The 17,910-nt window shown below is 53.1% G+C and overlaps 3 protein-coding genes across 3 annotated transcripts; all 3 read left to right on the top strand.

The window, feature by feature from the left end:
* Positions 1-2,661: 2,661 nt before the first annotated feature.
* Positions 2,662-4,679, top strand: PG986_010451 (sister chromatid cohesion protein eso1; the record flags this gene model as incomplete). The annotated part of the gene is made up of 2 exons (XM_066846673.1): positions 2,662-2,879; positions 2,933-4,679. The coding sequence occupies 2 exons, from the start codon at positions 2,662-2,664 to the stop codon at positions 4,677-4,679; spliced, it is 1,965 nt and encodes a 654-aa protein (XP_066696164.1).
* Positions 4,680-7,889: 3,210 nt separating this feature from the next.
* PG986_010450 (uncharacterized protein) lies at positions 7,890-9,217 on the top strand (the record flags this gene model as incomplete). Its single annotated transcript, XM_066846672.1, has 5 exons — positions 7,890-8,051; positions 8,113-8,175; positions 8,247-8,328; positions 8,379-8,963; positions 9,018-9,217. 5 exons carry the CDS (start codon positions 7,890-7,892, stop codon positions 9,215-9,217), a joined length of 1,092 nt encoding a protein of 363 aa, XP_066696163.1.
* A 5,270-nt stretch (positions 9,218-14,487) lies between these two features.
* Positions 14,488-17,867, top strand: PG986_010449 (Importin-beta domain-containing protein; the record flags this gene model as incomplete). The annotated part of the gene is made up of 4 exons (XM_066846671.1): positions 14,488-15,123; positions 15,174-16,545; positions 16,607-17,593; positions 17,656-17,867. The coding sequence occupies 4 exons, from the start codon at positions 14,488-14,490 to the stop codon at positions 17,865-17,867; spliced, it is 3,207 nt and encodes a 1,068-aa protein (XP_066696162.1).
* Between the last annotated feature and the right edge of the window lie 43 nt (positions 17,868-17,910).

Here is a 17,910-nt window from a genome sequence, read left to right as displayed (position 1 = left end):
TTATTTCACTTCTACCTGCTTGCTTTGGGAAAAGTGCGGAGCGTTTCCGGGAAAGTTGGGTCGCGGAAACCACTTCTTACCCACTCACTGGATGCATATGAATACCCACCAGTGAGTTGCTAACCGCCAGCCTGATCTCGAGAATCCGGGTCGACCCAGTCAAGGAGGTGTGGGGGTGTTGCCTTCAGCCCTATAGGGCTCCGAGCGACACCATCCGAAAGAGAGGCTCACGGTCCGGATCTGCAGAACAAAAAGAAGGTTTCTAAATGCGATATCTTTCTATTTCTGGGTTTAGCTGCTTGTCTTGGCTTCTGCTCGACATGGCTTGGCTATGGTATGTGTTCCCGATCGACGGTGGAGCCACGTGAAAGCGCAGTTCCTGGAGCTCCAGCCTTGCTCCAACCCCGTCGAGGCACCAGCTGAGAGCAACCTGAAGACGAGGCTGTCTTTGGGAGCTACTTGCCTTGCCGGAAGCTCTGAGACATTCAGCTCCTGGTTACGTTGCACTTTGGCCGCGCCAACCAGGACGCTGTCAAAAGTCGGCATGCCGTTATTGGAAGGAACTGGTCGTCCAGCATTGGCTTATGTACTCCACATCGACACTGTTAGCCCAACCCTGTATATTCAAAGTTATAGGATCTGAGGTATATTGCCTCCCGTGGCAGTAAGATTGAATTGACAACTTCCACCTGCCTAATGAAGGCCTAACATGAGCCGTCTCCCGCAGTCGAGTTCTGGACCGATCTGGGTATTCTTCACCCAGGAGTTCGCCGATGCGCGAGCTTCCATCTCGCTTTACTACTCAGGGGTAGAGAAACCCCGGTTATGGTCTCGCTATGTCGAGCAGTCTCTTCAGGCAGGTCACACATAAATAAGCAGAGGAAATGTTTCTCTCGGCGATACCCTGGGGGGTGGGCAGTAATCTACCTCCTCAGAATTGGGGTAACGAACGGCCTTTACGTCACCTCCACTCGCCTCCGGTACTCCTGAACTCCTATACACAGATATGTAGACCAAAGTATCAAGAACGTTGGTCATCCCCCCACCTTGTACCCCTTCCATTACAGCCGCCGTCAACGCCTCCCACGCAAGGGGTGATGGGAAAAGCAATCAAGGCTGCCTTGCTCGTATGAGAAATTATCAGTGCAAGAAGAGGCTCGATCCACAGTTCGCGATGCAGAGGTATGTGTGCATTGTCAACAGGTAGGCACATGCTTCTGACTATTTTTAAAATTAGCAAGTGAGACATGCAAAACATAAGATGTCAAGTAATCCCTCTTGTATCTCTGTCTCTCTCAGCCTTATTACGTGCGTCACCACCACGACCCCCCAGCCCAGATGTAACGCAACGGTGACAATATGCCGGCAGTACATGCGCCATTTTGGTGAATGCAGACGACTGCATACTGTATCTTATACATTAGTCAGTGTCAATCCCGCTGATACACTGCAGGTATCCGGCCAAGTAGATGAAAATGCTGTTATGGGCACATGATCTCGCGGCGATGCCTGCAGCAAGGTATACAGGAAGAAACAGGGCATGGGTGTTCTGCATTACCTAAGCACAAGAGAAATAGGGGGCCAAAACCAGTAAATTGGATGGCACGGAAACTCTCGCCTAGTACCGTATTGCGCTCCCCGGCGTCCACGTTTCCCACGGATGTCGTGTTCACCGTTCCTACTACCTCTGTCCAAACATAGGTTGGCTGGATTGAAGTGGGGGTGACTTCTCCTCTTCAACGGCTGCCTATCCTGTTTGACAACTGAGACTCGTCGATGCAGTGCCGATTCGAGAAACGCAATCGAACGGATCCGATTTCTTCAGCGGCTTTCTTATTTTCGCTGGTATTGGCCCCCACCCCCACTGACTACCTACTGTGACTCAGAAATGTCACGAGCGAGACTCCCATGAGTTACTTCGGACCCCAAGGCTTCAGCTGAAGAGAATGCGAGGAGGAAAGTACGTGGCCATTCTACCATCAAAACTTCATGGGAAACTGCCAGACGGTAGGTCATTGCTTGTTATAAGCATGCCAGGAATAGTCAGGGGCAAAAAGCGATAGTTGGGAATTGGCAACAACTGCGCTGTCGGCCCTGGAGAAGTCGGAACACATGTAGCTCATCCATGAAACCCTGGTCCAGCAGGGAACCTACCGGGTCTTGCGTGGATCGATGGGAAGCAGCTGCATATGGTACACGCTGATATGATATATTAGATGCGATAATATGTACGTCCTGAGATGTGCCGTGGGTAGGTAGAGTTCGAACTCGATCTCCAGCTTGCGGTTGCCTAAGGTCCTGGTTAGTTGATGGATATTCTCCACTTTTCCAGAAATAGCGACCAGACGCGACTAAGTTCAGACGAAAACCTGCCGCGTTCGCATGCTCTTCAACCATTCTTCGGCCTGGACGGAGACGTCTCCGTGGCTACAACATCATCGCTTGAATTGCCCATAACGGCTGATAAAAAAACCCGGCCCATTACTCCTCCAACAACGACAAGCATGGGCTGGTTGCCGCGATACGATTGCTGACCGTTGCTCGGTCTAGCTGGCTCCCATCTCTGCGTGCTATCCAAGAGGTGCCGACCTCGATACCTCCTTTGTCGTTGCCTCACGCGCACACACAAACTCGTACCCCATCATCGTCATCGTCATCGCCATGCCTTCTTCGCCCATATTCCAGGGTTCATCCCCAGGTTACGGGACGGGTCGACGAAAGTCGCAGTTTACGTACAGACAACTCGGACTCTTGACGTCATACTCGACTTCATCGCCGCTGAGGGTCGTCTCTCACATTGATCTTGATGCCTTCTACGCCCAGTGCGAGATGGTTCGGCTAGGAACACCCGAGGACCAACCACTGGCTGTTCAGCAATGGTACGTCTTATCCGCAGCAAGTGTGTTTCCACGAGATCTAACACTACATGCAGGCAAGGTTTAATCGCCGTCAACTACCCTGCCCGCAAGTTTGGGATTGGGCGACACTGCACTGTCACAGAGGCGAAAAAGATGTGTCCCCAGCTCATAGCTCAGCATGTTGCTACCTGGAAAGAAGGAGATGAGAAATGGGCTTACCATGAAGATGCCGCCTCTCATATAGGAACTCACAAGGTATCCTTGGACCCGTACCGACTGCAGTCGAGAAGGATTCTTGCTCTCATTAAAGAGTCCCTTCCTGCGAATCTGCAAAAGGTAGAGAAGGCTTCTATCGACGAGGTATTCGTTGATTTATCCGCCCAAATCCACTCGATTCTGCTGCAAAGATTCCCAGAGCTGGCCAACCCTCCCCCATACGATGATCCCACAGAAAAGCTGCCTCTGCCGCCAATCAGCGCCCTCGACTGGCAAGCCGACGCGCTCGTGGACCTAGATGACGCGGAGGCAGAAGCAGACGACCCGGATTGGGACGATGTGGCCATCCTAATTGGGTCGGAAATTGTACGAGACATACGTGCAGAAGTCCGGCGGAAGATTGGGTACACATGCTCTGCTGGCATTGCGTCCAACAAGATGCTCAGTAAGTTGGGCTCCGGCCACAAGAAGCCCAACCAGCAGACCGTCATACGCAACCGAGCCGTCCAACACTTCTTGTCAGACATGAAAGTCACCAAGATTCGGAACCTGGGAGGAAAGCTTGGCGAGCAGGTCACGTCTGTGTTCGAGACGGATTCCATCAAGGTGCTACTTGCCGTCCCGGTTGAACAGATGAAGGCGAAATTAGGAGAGGACACAGGCATATGGCTTTACAATACGATTCGCGGGATTGACACCAGCGAAGTAAATGCACGCACACAGATCAAGTCGATGCTCTCGGCCAAGTCCTTCCGTCCGCTCATTAACACCATGGATCAGGCTGTCAGATGGCTCAGAATCTTTGCTGCCGATATTTTCTCGCGATTGGTGGAGGAAGGGGTCCTGGAGAACAAGCGGCGGCCCAAGACAATTAACCTTCATCACCGCCACGGGGGACAGACACGTTCGCGCCAGAATGCCATTCCACAGGGCAAGATACTAGACGAGACAACCTTGTTTGAACTTGCCAAGAATCTCATGAACCAAATAGCTCTAGAGGGAAGAATTTGGCCATGCGCCAACCTGAGCTTAAGCGTCGCAGGGTTTGAAGATGGTGTCACAGGCAACATGGGCATTGGGGGCTTCCTGCTGAAAGGCGAGGAAGCAAAATCCCTCATGTCGTCCTCTCGCGAGGCCAGCGTTGACCCCCATTCTGAAGCAAGGCCAGAGAAAAGGAGAAGGACCGACAACCCGGGTATTCAACGGTTTCTTGCACGGGCGTCATCGTCCAGTGATGCCAATGATGGTGGGGCCGAGGAAGCCAGAGAACATCAGTGTCACCAAACAGTCGCAAACCAGCCGCCCCCTGAGCATGATGCGAGTCTTCAAGTAGAACAGGATGCATCTGCGACAGAGACTAAAACCCGGCAGTTGCCAATCACGGACTATACATGCTCGCGCTGTCATGCAAGGCTTGAAAACGCCGAAGCGCACCAAAGTCATCTGGACTGGCATTTCGCTAAGGACCTCCAAGAGGAAGAACGTGGCAGTTCGACATTAGCCAACCGACCCGCCGGTCCACGCAATCAGAAACCTCCTGCATCTACCTCGCGGCAGGCAACGCGAGGCAGCGGTAAGAAGCAAAGCAAACTGAACTTTGGATGACCCGAGGCTGTGTATCATTGGAAGCGAGTGATACACCCAAACCACATCGTGTGGATCTTTCCGTTGCGCCAGCCAACCGGGACCATCACAGATCCGGCAAGGGCCAGGAAGCATAATCTCACGTCGAGTTGGACGCACATGTGTCCTGGGCGGGTTAGAGGGGAGAAGAGTGAAGAGGGCTGCTTGGGTGCCGCCTGTAGGCTGAACCACTAGTGCCATGTTTGTGCAGCCTCCTCCTGCCTGAGCGGGAAATGGCGACCGATTAGCAGATGGGAGGTCGTAGTATTCAGGCACAAAGGCATTCGAGCTTGCTTAGTCGGTCGAAAGAAGCGTCGGTTTAGAAGCCCACAGAAACTAGTTGGCCTCCGGCCCTCGCGGCAGCCCTTCCGGCATCTACAGACGACCTACTATATCGCAGGATACCGGGGGATGCGGTGTTGTGAGTAGGCAATGCCCTCCGCACGAGCATCATAATGGCATGATTCTCAATCTTCGATTTGAGGGGATGACAGCGATGGACTCATCGATAGTATCCCGAATGTGATAAGGCCGCCGGCGCTTCTCGCAACCGGCGTGCTGTGTCCGGAAGGAATGTGGATGGATGGATGGGTTAGACAGCGAGAAGCACGATTCTATTGACAAACATGTCACCTGAAGTGTCATGAGAAGGAGGTTCTATTTGCGTCACAAGGCACCCCAAACCCGGCCTCCTTCCTTGAATTTTGCACTTGTCTCCCAGCACTGACGTCGAGCCCAGGCAGCTAGGGAGGAGGAGGAGCGTCCCAAGAGAAGCCTTCAATGTTAGAACTGGATCCACGAGGCCATGATTGGTCGTGCAGCTTAGGCACCGATGACTACTGTATTTATCTGGACCCTACGCATTGCTACCCAATTCCAAGCAGGCACCTCCCAGCCTGCAGTCTCAGTGCAGCAGACACGACACGTTGACAGAGTTGGATGGCTTCACCAGGGCTTCCGTGTCCTGACCCAATCCACTTCTTGGCAACATGTGTGGTTTCTGGCCATGTAAGCAAAGCAAGCCCATGGGCTGCGGGAGCACCACGAAGCCGACCACGACCACCAGCCTCGTCGCATGTCTGTCCGACTCGAAGGAAAATGACGAGACAACATGTTGTTGTTTCAAATCTTATTTATTAGAATTGCTGTTGACTTTTAGATACCACCAATCGCGAATGATATACCGGGTGTGTCTTCTTTTGATAGGGCATCAGCGGTGATGGTCGCCGGCCGTGCTACGTCGAGCTCTGGCTTGGGCCAGAGGGACGGACGGCCGCGAACAATAAGGTTTGCTGTTGGGCAACATTTGCCATTTGGCACGGCATGCTGTCGCAAGGGCCAGAAGCTGTGTAGAATATAGATGCTCCTTGTTCCCTGCATCTTGGGAGGTATTCCCTGCCAGAGATCTCGCACGCCTCTTGCACATTCTCAGTTTTCACCCAGCTCATCAATCAATCAGCCTTTTCGCGTAGCTGCATTAGGATCCCGCACATTTCCGTTGTGCTGTGACAGAACCTCAGGGCCAGCCTAAATCCGGCCACCGACAACGTCTTTCTTTTTGGCGCATTCTTGCGGTCAGCTTAAAACCTAAGGTTGCGGCAAACAGCACACTCACAACACACAGCACAGGCGGCAAGCAAGGCCCCCCCCCACCCCACTGAAGGACGGGCGCAAACGTTCCTGGTACCCGACTGGAGCTCCTGCTTAGCACATCCCCTTAGGTACTGTAACAGGGAAGCCAGGCCGTCTTTAGGCCTCAACAACCCATCGACCCGGCCAGCCAGCGCCCTTTCTCATCTCCCATTGTGTGCCCAGCGAAGGATGGTCAGCAGCCTGTCCTACCTATCGTCAGAGATCTCCTGTTCTATTTCTCCCTGTATTCGCCGGCACCAGCTTCCGTGCAGTCCTGTCCCGGTATATTCGCGGCGCCAGATCAACAATACGTCCACTAGCAGCGGCCAGGCAATAATACCTTGTCCTATGTACCTCTGCCTGCTGGTGTTTTCAACCCTCCCACTTGCACTCAATCCAACACACTGCTAGCCACACCACCACAACCTCTGCCACCAATACAGTACCACTACCACCCCAGACGACACCGCATCTCCTTCATGTGAAGCGAAGCCTGCTTGTCCGTCATCTTTTTCGCCTCCCGACCGACGATCACTTGCAGTTCGGCTTTTCCGGTATCGTTTGATTTTCTCCAACATCAACCGCCGCTGCCCACATCGCGTGCATCACCGTACTTGCTGCATCAAATCCTGCATAGCGCCAGGACAAACAGGACAAACACGAGTCAGCCCGTCTGTTCACGGGCTTCGATTTGACTCCCATAAATACATACGTTCATCTGCTGCTCCTCCTAGGGCCTAGCCTGGAGAGGACGAATTTGTCTTCTGGAAGAAAGCAAAGCCCGGCCGTCATCTTTTCTTGAATTGTGTGTTCTCGCATAAGAGACATAGGCAGCCAACCAGAAGCTCCCACGCACTTCTGATCACACAGTAACACTGCTCCACCGTATTGGGAATCGATCTGCCTATTGGCTTCGCTCGCCTGCAACGGACTTCCCAGGCCTCACCTGACGGCCACAGCTGCCCTGACTGGTCCAGACCTGCATTGTCCCAGATTGGCCTTCGTCCACTGGCAGCATTTGGTGTGTCAGACACAATCATTCGGTACAACCACCCTTCTTCTTTTCTTCTCTTTGCCTCTCGGCTCCAAAGACCTTCTGGGCCAGTGAGTTTCTCGCCACCGACACCAGGATTGGGCTTAGACAGGCAAAGCCAGCCACCCACTCCCAGGTACCCCTGTCCGCCAACGACGTGACGCGGTAGCGGCCAAGGCTTGGTCGGGTTCCCCTAGGAAACCCTGAGTGGAAGATTCCCAGCCGGAGAGCCACCTTTCCCAGCTAGGCTCCTCCTGCTGCCGTACTTGTTCTCTTTTCCAAAAAAGACCCCACCAAACAAGAACGCCTAGCCGCTCTCCTTCTCTCCTCTCCACCACTTGGGCTTGGTGCTCCCCTCACCATTCAGTTCTTGGTTTATCTCGCCCCATTCTCCCCCTTGTTTTCTTCTTTCTCATCTCTTCATTATCTCTTCGTCGACGTCCCTCCCAACCCTCATCGTCGCCCCGGCATCTCTCTGTTTTCTAAAAAACACCATCTCCACGCCGCCGCCGTCACCCGTGATCAAGATGGCTTCCAGACCCGGACGTTCAGCTCAGCCCCCGCCGGCTTCGTCGAATCGACAAAACGAGTATTTCGTACCTAGAGATGGCATAGATCGTGAAGTAATAACAGCCGACATCTGTCGCTATCTTGGAAACGATGCACTCGTCCGGCCCGGCGTCTACGAGGTACTTTCTCCTCGTGCTCCGCCATCCCTTGTTCCAATTGCTGATATGGGTTGCTGCACAGAGCCCGCAAACTGGCCAAGTCGTCCAAGGCTACTTCATCACAGCCTACAGAAACCTAACCACAGTAAGACTCACCACCACCAACAACAACACCCAAGCCATGAGGCCAACCTGCTGACTCGATGGTTTTCGCAGGCAATGATCGAAGATCTGAAAGCAGATTCTGCGCGATGGGACCAAGAGAGGCGGCAGCAAACTGCGCGCAACCCTGTCGGAGGTACTATCGCCTCAGCTGGCGTCTACGTGCAGAAATCTAACTCCCCGTAGTCCAATACCGCAATTCGGACACGCACCAATCCCGTCAGTATTACGGTCCTACTGAAGGTGCCAACCAATATTCGGATGCCTCGCGTGATAACTATGATGCTGGCGCTCCCAGATACCCAGGGACTGGTTCCGCAGGCTACAATGGTGCTTCGTCAAATTCCGGATACCCAGGCTCATCTCCTTACGCAGGTCAAAGCGGTGGGTATGGCCAACAGGCTTATACCACAGGCCAGCCCCAGTTTGCCCAGTCGCCCCAAGACTCGTACCCGAGTGGTGCCTCCATATCCGGGTCAGGATTTACCCAAGCCCCCTCGGGAGGAAGGCCATACGAGGTAGTTGGCGCACACCGAACCGTCGCGCCGGGCAGTGGCGACTATGGTGCCAATGTTGCGTACACAACCGGTCCCCGGGGAGAGCCCGTCCCTGCCACAACCATGGTTCAGGGTAGACCAGTCTATGTAACTTCAGGACCGCCTGGTCAGCCTGGTTTCACTACTAGCTCTGGTGCTTACTACTCACAAAACCCGGCGCCAACCCCGGCAGGGTTCTCGGCGGCCCAGCCGGTCGACTCGTTTTATGGGCGCGGTACGTACATGAGACGTCCAAAGATTGGTTCACAGTGATTTCTGATTCTTATAGCATCGCCAGCAGGCGCAGGAGCTTTCGCATCAACGCACGACTCACAGTATGAGAACGCCCCTCCCCCTCGCAACTCGGCGCAACCTCCCAGTACCCAGGCGCCCAGCAGTGGATCGTCTTCGCGCCACAACCGGGACAACCGTGACAGCGTTGACCGACACACGGATTCTAGGCATCGCAGCCATCGCAGCGGTCGATGAGCGACACCATCTGGAGAATTCCCAGCCCTGGATTGGCAAGAGTAACTTCTTGCACATTATACTTTAATGACTGTTCCTTTCCACTGCCAGAGGATTTTTGGAGCCCAGCTGCCCCCCACCGGCATTGCCTTCAGGATTGATCATCTTTGCGAGGTTCGCATTGCTGCCAAGGGTTGCAAGTTTGCGCCCTTTGATACCCAAAGGTTCACACCTTTATTTCCCTGGATCATCCACGTTTCTCTCCCGGATATGGACTTTTCACACATTATGTGGCGCGCTCGCATGCGACCACCCGATATGGCGATGGCGCACTTCGGGGTCTTTACGATTGCATACGGACGATTCAGACCCGTGGATGACTATTTCCTGTTTCTTTTTTTTGCACGTTTTTGTTACAAAACTGGCCATTTTTACGTTATACCAGACCTGGGAATCGGGAGGCGAAAAGAGAACCTCATGACGGAGCAATGACTTACTTTCATCTGAAGAACCATCCCTTGCCAACTTGCTGTCCGGATCCTGCCGAATCGCGGAGGCTTTTTGCGTTGCTTTCTGTATCTTCCGGTTCATGGATTCCACTGTCAACGGCGCACTAGGCGAATGGTGAGACACAGAACTCTTGTTTTTGGTTGACTAATAGATAGGGCTTCGGATTCGGACAGCAAGGTGAGCACTGGGCACAGTGTATATATATGACAACCTCTCGTGAAGGATTTCCCAAGAACGCCGCTCTTCTATCCTGGCAAACCCTGGATCATTTGACTTGTTTCAGGATGATACTAACTTGCAGCAAAGACTACATCTCAACGCCAGCTCTGGATTTCCATGGACTCTACTCCCGGATGACATTTGAGGACTCCCTTCACCGGATACCAGAGGACTTTGGCCAGGAGGCCAGGAACACACCCCCAACCTTGGGAGACAGGAACCACCGGATCACATGCCATTGGGATTGCTCAAAAGCACACCATCAAGGACCTTGAAAGCACATATCCTGTGCGAACCTGCGGAATTCTACCGCCTGGACTCGGATTGGACCTTGAGCCCCTACAAGGTCGGAAGAAAGTCAAAACAATCAACTCGAACTCGAGTGTCGGTAAGAGTCCACCCTCCCAATCACTGCACGTCTATGTAAACCGAGATCAGCGACGCCGACTCGCCATCTCACAGCCCATATATCACGGAGACCGTTTCTTTCAGTTTCATGCCATCTACATTGGACGTCGATTTCCACTTTACGGTTTGCAGACATTTCCCAAAAGGATCCAGCATGTTGGCCATATGCTCCAGGACAAGCAACATCAATATCGGACTCTGTCCCGGGAAGGTTGAATACACGACTCAGAGGTTCAATAGTTTGGCCCAAATGGTTACCTGGAACATCACCATGGAGAACTCGTTGGAAAGTTGCCATTTCACATCGCCAATCAGCCGGATTTACGACTACAACCACTATTACTTCAAAAACCATGCCACATCAATGGACAAGTCCCCTTGGATTTCAACAACACCGTCTTTCCACTGGTACTGGCCATTATACATTGGATACGCGAATTTGCCTTGCTGCTGTTTCTTCCGCCATTGGGACTTCTTCCGGACTTCCGTGGACTATCATTCAATTCCTCCAGGACATCAATTCAGCCGGACACAAACATTGTTGCTATTGTCAGTAGCTGTCTTGCTCATGTCTCTCTATTTTGCTTCCACGGACTTACTTCAGGATAACCTACGCCGACAAGGTGATATCAGCTGACTCGAATAGGCGAGGGTTTTCTTTTCTTGTTTGGTTTAGCACCGCCCGAGGGTGTGGGATCCTGGATGCTTGTGGCCGATCGATGCCTGGTCGTGCCGGTGTTTTTTCTCGGGAATTGGGTGCTGGAGCATCCATATCGCTGCTGCTATTGATTTGGGATGGCATGGCACGCGTGTTTGGCTTGGACATTGAGACTCATGTAATGAATGTTTTGGGTTATCGTCTGGATTGGGCGTTTGGGCATTGGGTATACGGATGGGACAGTAGGAGCAGATGTTCTAGGAATGCAAATTACTGGGTGTCCCTTACGAGAACCACTGTGTGTCACTTGGATGGCGCATTTCAGCTTGAAGACGGATAATTGATATCTGTATTGAAGCAGCTACATCTTGAGTAAAGCTGCACGCTCTATCTGCCTCGGCCAATCATCACAGGTCCAACTTGTTGAAGACCAAGGTTATGACACTGAAATGAACGATGCCTCAATACGAGAACGATTGCGACTCATGTTACTATAGCCTCCAAACACAGAAACAGGTACATCTCGTGCATGGAGCTGCACGTTCTCTGGCATTCATCAATGCTCGCTAGAGTCGAACCAATTTTTGGAGATGCGACCACAATCTAATCACACTGCATTGCGTAACATGGGAGACATGGTGGCGCCCGAGTACCTGACAATCAAGAGGTTGCATTGTATGCTTCGAATTTGCAGATCCGATCATCAACAAACAGCTCGGCGGCGGCAGCAGCAGCAGCAGCAGCAGTAAAATGCGCTTCGGGCGGTCCGAGGGATTGGTAATTGGCACCACGTCCATTAATTTCTTGTGAAGAAACATGGGTAAAAGTGTATTCTCGTAACTTACACTTTGGGGCTTGTCATCAATGCAGGCTGACGGAGGTTGCCATGCATATAAGGCGTCAAGGTTCATGTTGACAGCGCAGTTAGGATCAACTCAATTATCAAGGCAAGCACGGTCAGGCTTCATGTTAGGATGGAGAGCTTTTTCTTAAGCGGAATCGGCAGAAGGCCTGCCAGGCACGTCGGTATTTCGGTCGTAAATGCCCCTTGCCGAGAAGTTGACGCCGCACGCACGCTCGCGACAAGGAATAGACCGGTTAGGCAGGGTACACCAACATGGAAGAACTCGTGCGTGTTTTTTCGACAACAACAAACATGGCGGCCGCTCAAGTAAGCAAAGGCCGTTCAGAAACTGCCAGCTGATCTGTCTGCCTACTGCTGCCGTCATCTACCATGGTCCAAGGCATCCAATAACTGCATTACGCATACTGCGAGGGACGAGTTTATCGTGAGGATTTTGTGGGGAGCAAAATAAGATCAGACGCCGCACCCGTCCTGTCCTGTCCTGTCCTGTCCGTCCGTCCGCTGCCGTCACCGCCTTGCCATGGATTTGCCAAACTTGGAGGGGTAATCCATCCATTGTATGTCATGTCATAATGGATGTCATTCCACAGGACAAAGACAAATGCGGCCGTGCTCTCGTCCCTCCCCCTGGCTTCGGATAGATCAATCTGTTTTTTTTTTTTCTAAATCGGGCGGAACCTGCGATTCGGAAACATGTATCCCGACTGTCCTCATTTACACAGCAAGGCACATTATGCATGTGATTTGAGTGCATAGTAAAAGGGACATTACGATAAAAATTCGAACCGAGGCGTTGCAGGTATGATCCCACGACGCCGACCGAGGAAAAAAACAGAAACGACCCCTCGATGACGGACGGCTAATGCCCAAGCGTAAGGGTTCCCAACCGGGTTGGCAGGGGTTGCTCGCTGGGTGGGAAGGGTGGAAGTACATCCCAAGTACCTGCGCAGTACCTGATTCACTGAGGTCCAGTCTGGTCCTGGTCACTGCTAACGGAAAAGCAAACCACACCACTTCATCTCGAACTGATTTGCGATAGATCGATCCTATCTTCTGCAGAACGCAATTTCGTCCTCGCCAACAGCCGCCCGTCAGGAGTCGATCCAAAAAGGAAAAGGCACATGCTGCCCTTCTATCATTGCCCTTCTGATTGATGGCTACCTCCTCGATCAGATAAATCCATTCCGATTTGAAGTGCACTCCCGCAAGGGCTGTCTTCAATTGACCACTGATGGAGGGGGTTTCCACTCAGCTGTTTGAGCCCCATCTTTTCTCTGCCTTATCGTCAAATCCTAGGCCGCGGATCTTTGGCCAGGAAGTCCCTGATTTTGCCCAAAGAATCCTATCTGGTAACATGAAGATTTTGCCTGCCCACACACACATATGTTATGCGCACACACACATTCGAGGCCAACTAGAATTTCAACAGAAAATCAAGAGTTACTAGAAACTTGCTGTTGATACTTCCTCGGAAAATCGCATCCAGAAAATATTTCCAACATGCTGGTGTAAAATCGAGCTCAAGTTGTTCGTGGTTGAAAATGGGGATAAGTATGCAATGTGGTATGGAAGGGTTACAGCGTGCCTAGACAAAAACCACCAAAATAGCAATTACCCCGGTTTGTTTCCAATTGGAACATTTTACCCATCTGGTCTTGTTGAGCCGCCGCTGGCCCTCCGTCTCTCTCCCTCTCTCAACTTTTGGCACCACTTGCTTGCGCTGCATCCGGTTGGCTGTTACGCTGAAATGAATCGATTATGCCTAGGCTGCACCTAACGCCTGACACATCTCCTAACCTGTTCCAATAATGCCCTGATTCACAGGCCTAGCGATCGAATTACCCAGACCATCCTCCCCTAGATCTGCTAGTGTAATTGCGAAGTCCAGCGCCAGGGTCCCGTCCGGCCCAGGAAAGGTCTTTGCTGCATGCCCGCCAAAGCCTGCACGGGATCGAGGGAGAGAGAAGTCGACCTTGCTATTGAAATGAGTTGGTAAGCGAGGGAGTGTAGTGTGGCCTGTCTGCTTTCTCCTGTGTCTCCTGTCACCTACCTGGAAGCCAAGCAAAGCCACCTTGGGCAGAAAACAGACACAGAGAAACATGAGATAGAATAGAAATCATTAGGTTATGTACTTGCCAGGTAGACTTGGCTTTCGGACGTGCACCTACCTACCTGAGTCCCTCCCCCAGCGGCCAGCAGCCCAGCAGCCAGTCCACAGTCCACTCATCTGGCCTGTCTTTGCCTGCCTGCACGCCTGCCCACCTACCCACTGACCTAACCTACCTACCGACACACCTCACACCTCACACACCTCTTCTGTGCGTGCGTGCGTGCCTCTCTGCAACTACGCCGCTTGCTTGCTGCCCCGCCATTCTACTACTTACGACCTGTTGTGCGAGTGGCAGAAAAAAAAACAATTCCCATTCCCAACTGCTTGCTTGCTGTCAACGGCGACGCTCGCACTACGTTATCGTTGTTGACGCTGGCGGCATCTTCTATTTGAAATCGTTTTGGGTCCAATTACCAAATATTCCTTTCTCAATTTCCTTCGTCTCGTATATCTAACGACACCGCCCTGCATTCGTCCCTCCCCTCGACAAAAAGCCCCCTCCTTAGGGTTAGGCCGCCACCATGAATGTCGAAGCCATCAGGAGTCGCGTAGTCGCGACTCTGTCCGCCGATGCCAATGTCCGAAGAGCTGGCGAACTCGAGCTGAAGGCCGCCGAGTCCCACCCCGGCTTTACCGATGTTCTGCTCGACATCCTGACCAACGAGCCCGATGAGTCGATCCGCCTCTCCACCGTCATCTACCTCAAGAACCGAACGAATCGCGGCTGGGCAAAGTCGGACCACTACCCCGACGAGGTTGTCCTGGACGAGGACGAGAAGGCCAGGTTCCGGGACCGCATACTGCCCATCCTGGCCTCCAGCCAGGGCAGCATCCGACAACAGCTGCTCCAGACCATCCAGCGCATCCTCCACTTCGACTTCCCGGGCAAATGGCCCAACTTCATGGATGTTACACTGCGCTTGCTACACGCTAACGATGCTCTCTCCGTCCTCGCTGGCCTGCAATGTCTCCTCGTCACCTGCCGTGCCTACCGCTTCAAGGGCAGCCAGGAGGGCAGCCGCGCCGAATTCGACAAGATCATCGAGGCGAGCTTCCCCCGCCTGCTCGAGATCTGCAATGAATTGGTGAACCAGGAGAGCAACGAGGCTGGTGAGATGCTTCACATTGCTCTCAAGGCTTACAAGCACGCCACCTGGGTAAGCAGCTACCCCGTGATACCTGATTTGGTGCTAATCCGCGGAACCAGCTCGAGCTATCCAGCTTCCTCAAGCAGCAGCCCGTCAACATTGGCTGGTGCACCGTTTTCCTCCACACCGTTTCCAAGACGATTCCCGCCGCGGCCATGCCCGAGGATCTCGACGACAGAGAGCGCCACCATTGGTGGAAGGCGAAGAAGTGGGCTTATTTCAACCTGAACAGGCTGTTCATCCGACACGGCAACCCCTCGGCCGTCACTGCCAGTGGCGACGATGTGAAGGCTTTTGCCAAGGACTTCATCGTGACCGTCGCTCCCGAAATCCTGAAGCACTACCTTCAGGAGATCGAGAAATGGGTCTCGAAGACGGCCTGGCTCAGCAAGCCGTGCTTGTCCTATACGCTAGTCTTCCTCGACGAGTGCTGCCGGCCCAAGGAGATGTGGCCGCACCTGAGCGCCCACCTGACCAACCTCGTCACCCATCTGGTTTTCCCCGTGCTGTGCTTGAGTGCCGAGGACGTCGAGAAGTTCGAGGACGAGCCCGAGGAATATCTTCACCGAAAACTGAGTTTCTACGAGGAGGTGTCCTCGCCCGATGTGGCGGCTACAAATTTCTTGGTAACCCTTACCAAGGTCAGGCGAAAGCAGACGTTCGACCTGTTGTCCTTCATCAACAGCGTCGTCAGCACTTACGAAACCGCGCCTGATGACAAGAAAGATCATATTGGCAAGGAGGGTGCTTTGCGCATGATCGGCACGCTGGCCCCTGTTCTTCTCGGAAAGAAGAGCCCTATCGCCGACCAGATAGAGTACTTCCTGGTTCGCTACGTCTTCCCCGATTTCAAGAGTCCCATGGGCTACTTGCGTGCGCGAGCTTGCGACACGATCGAGAAGTTCGAGCAGCTCAACTTCAAGGACCAGAACAACCTGATTGTCATCTACCGCCACATCCTGGATTGTATGGCCGACACTGATCTCCCGGTTCGTGTCACTGCCGCGCTGGCCCTGCAGCCCCTGATCCGACACGACGCTATCCGCGTTAGCATGCAGCAGAGCATTCCGACCATCATGCAGCAACTGCTCAAGTTGGCCAACGAGTGTGATATTGACGCCCTCGCCAACGTGATGGAGGACTTTGTCGAGGTTTTCGCAACTGAGCTGACGCCTTTTGCTGTGGCTCTCAGCGAGCAGCTGCGGGACACCTATCTGCGTATCGTTCAGGAGCTGTTGGAGAAGCAAAACTCGCGCGATGATGACGGCGAGTACGGTGACTACTTGGATGACAAGAGCATAACAGCCCTTGGTGTCCTGCAGACCATTGGTACACTTATCCTCACGTTGGAGAGCACACCCGATGTTCTCCTTCACATCGAAGCCGTCTTAATGCCAGTTATCCAGGTTACTCTCGAGAACAAACTTTACGGTACGTTATGCCAAGCGTGAGTGGAGGGTATCTCTGCAACTCTAACAATTGTAAGAAACAGATCTTTACAACGAAGTCTTTGAGATTATCGACAGCTGTACATTCGCCGCCAAGAGCATCTCGCCCACCATGTGGCAAGCATTCGAGCTCATTCACAACACCTTCAAGTCCGGAGCAGAACTTTACCTTGAGGACATGCTGCCCGCCCTCGACAACTTTGTTCAGTACGGCGCCGGCCAGCTTACGCAGAAGCCCGAATACGTCCAAGCGCTCTACGGAATGGTCAACGACATGTTCTCTGACCAGAAAGTCGGTGGCGTGGATAGAATCTGTGCTTGCAAGCTCGCGGAGGCCATGATGCTGAGCCTGCGTGGTCACATTGATCAGTGCGTTACGGGCTTCATCTCGATGGCCATGACAGTGCTTAGCAGCCACGATGTCAAAGTCAAGAGCTACAAGATCCATCTGATGGAGATGGTTATCAACGCCATTTACTACAACCCCCTGCTGACCATAGCGGTGTTGGAACAGAAGGGATGGACCAACAAATTCTTCAGCTTGTGGTTCGGCAACATGGACTCGTTCACGCGCGTTCACGACAAGAAGCTTTGCATCGTGGCCATCGTGTCTCTGCTCAGCCTGCCGGCTGACCAGGTTCCTCAGAGTGTCTGTGTTGGCTGGCCGAGACTCCTCCAGGGCATCACCATTCTCTTCAGGACTCTGCCAAATGCCCAGAAGAACCGTGAACAGGCCCTCAAAGACGACTTCACATTCGACGCTGGGAGCTACGACTACGAGGACGAGGACGAGTGGGCCGAGGACGACACCAACTGGCAGGTCGAGGAGCCCGAAGAAAACAGCGAGGGCAAGGATGAGAGTACGGCTTACCTGGAGTTCCTGAATGAGGAAGCAGCCAAGTTCAGCCGACTCGAGAACCAGTACAAGGAAGCAGACGACAGCGAGGACGAGCTTGGTGAGGACAGTGTCTTGTTGGAGTCGCCTCTTGACAAGATCGATCCATATCAGCTGTTCCGTGTGGCTTTCATGAGTGAGTGCATCACAGAAACCCCTTCGCTCAAGAGAACGTATCACTAATATATGTGGCGGTAGAAATGCAACAAGAACAGCCGCAGCTGTACAGCACAGTGACGCAGCCCCTGTCAGCGGAAGAGCAGGCGGTCATTACAGGCGCGATCAACCAGGCAGAAGCCCATGCCCAGATGGCGTTACAGATGGCCGAAGCCAACGCGGCTCAATTGGCCGCACAAGCATCGGGCGCAGTTGGTCAGCAGTCACCTAACGGAGGTATCAACCCTAGCTAGAACCCGGTCCGTTCAGGTCATCTGTTGGGAGATCCAACCCTAG

This window comes from Apiospora aurea (assembly GCF_038362705.1).
Source record: "Apiospora aurea strain CBS 24483 chromosome Unknown utg000007l_segment0_segment0, whole genome shotgun sequence".
NCBI classification, from domain to species: Eukaryota; Fungi; Ascomycota; class Sordariomycetes; order Amphisphaeriales; family Apiosporaceae; genus Apiospora; species Apiospora aurea.
The sequence above is the reverse complement of the archived record's forward strand: the minus strand, read 5'-3'. Positions and strand labels throughout refer to the sequence as shown.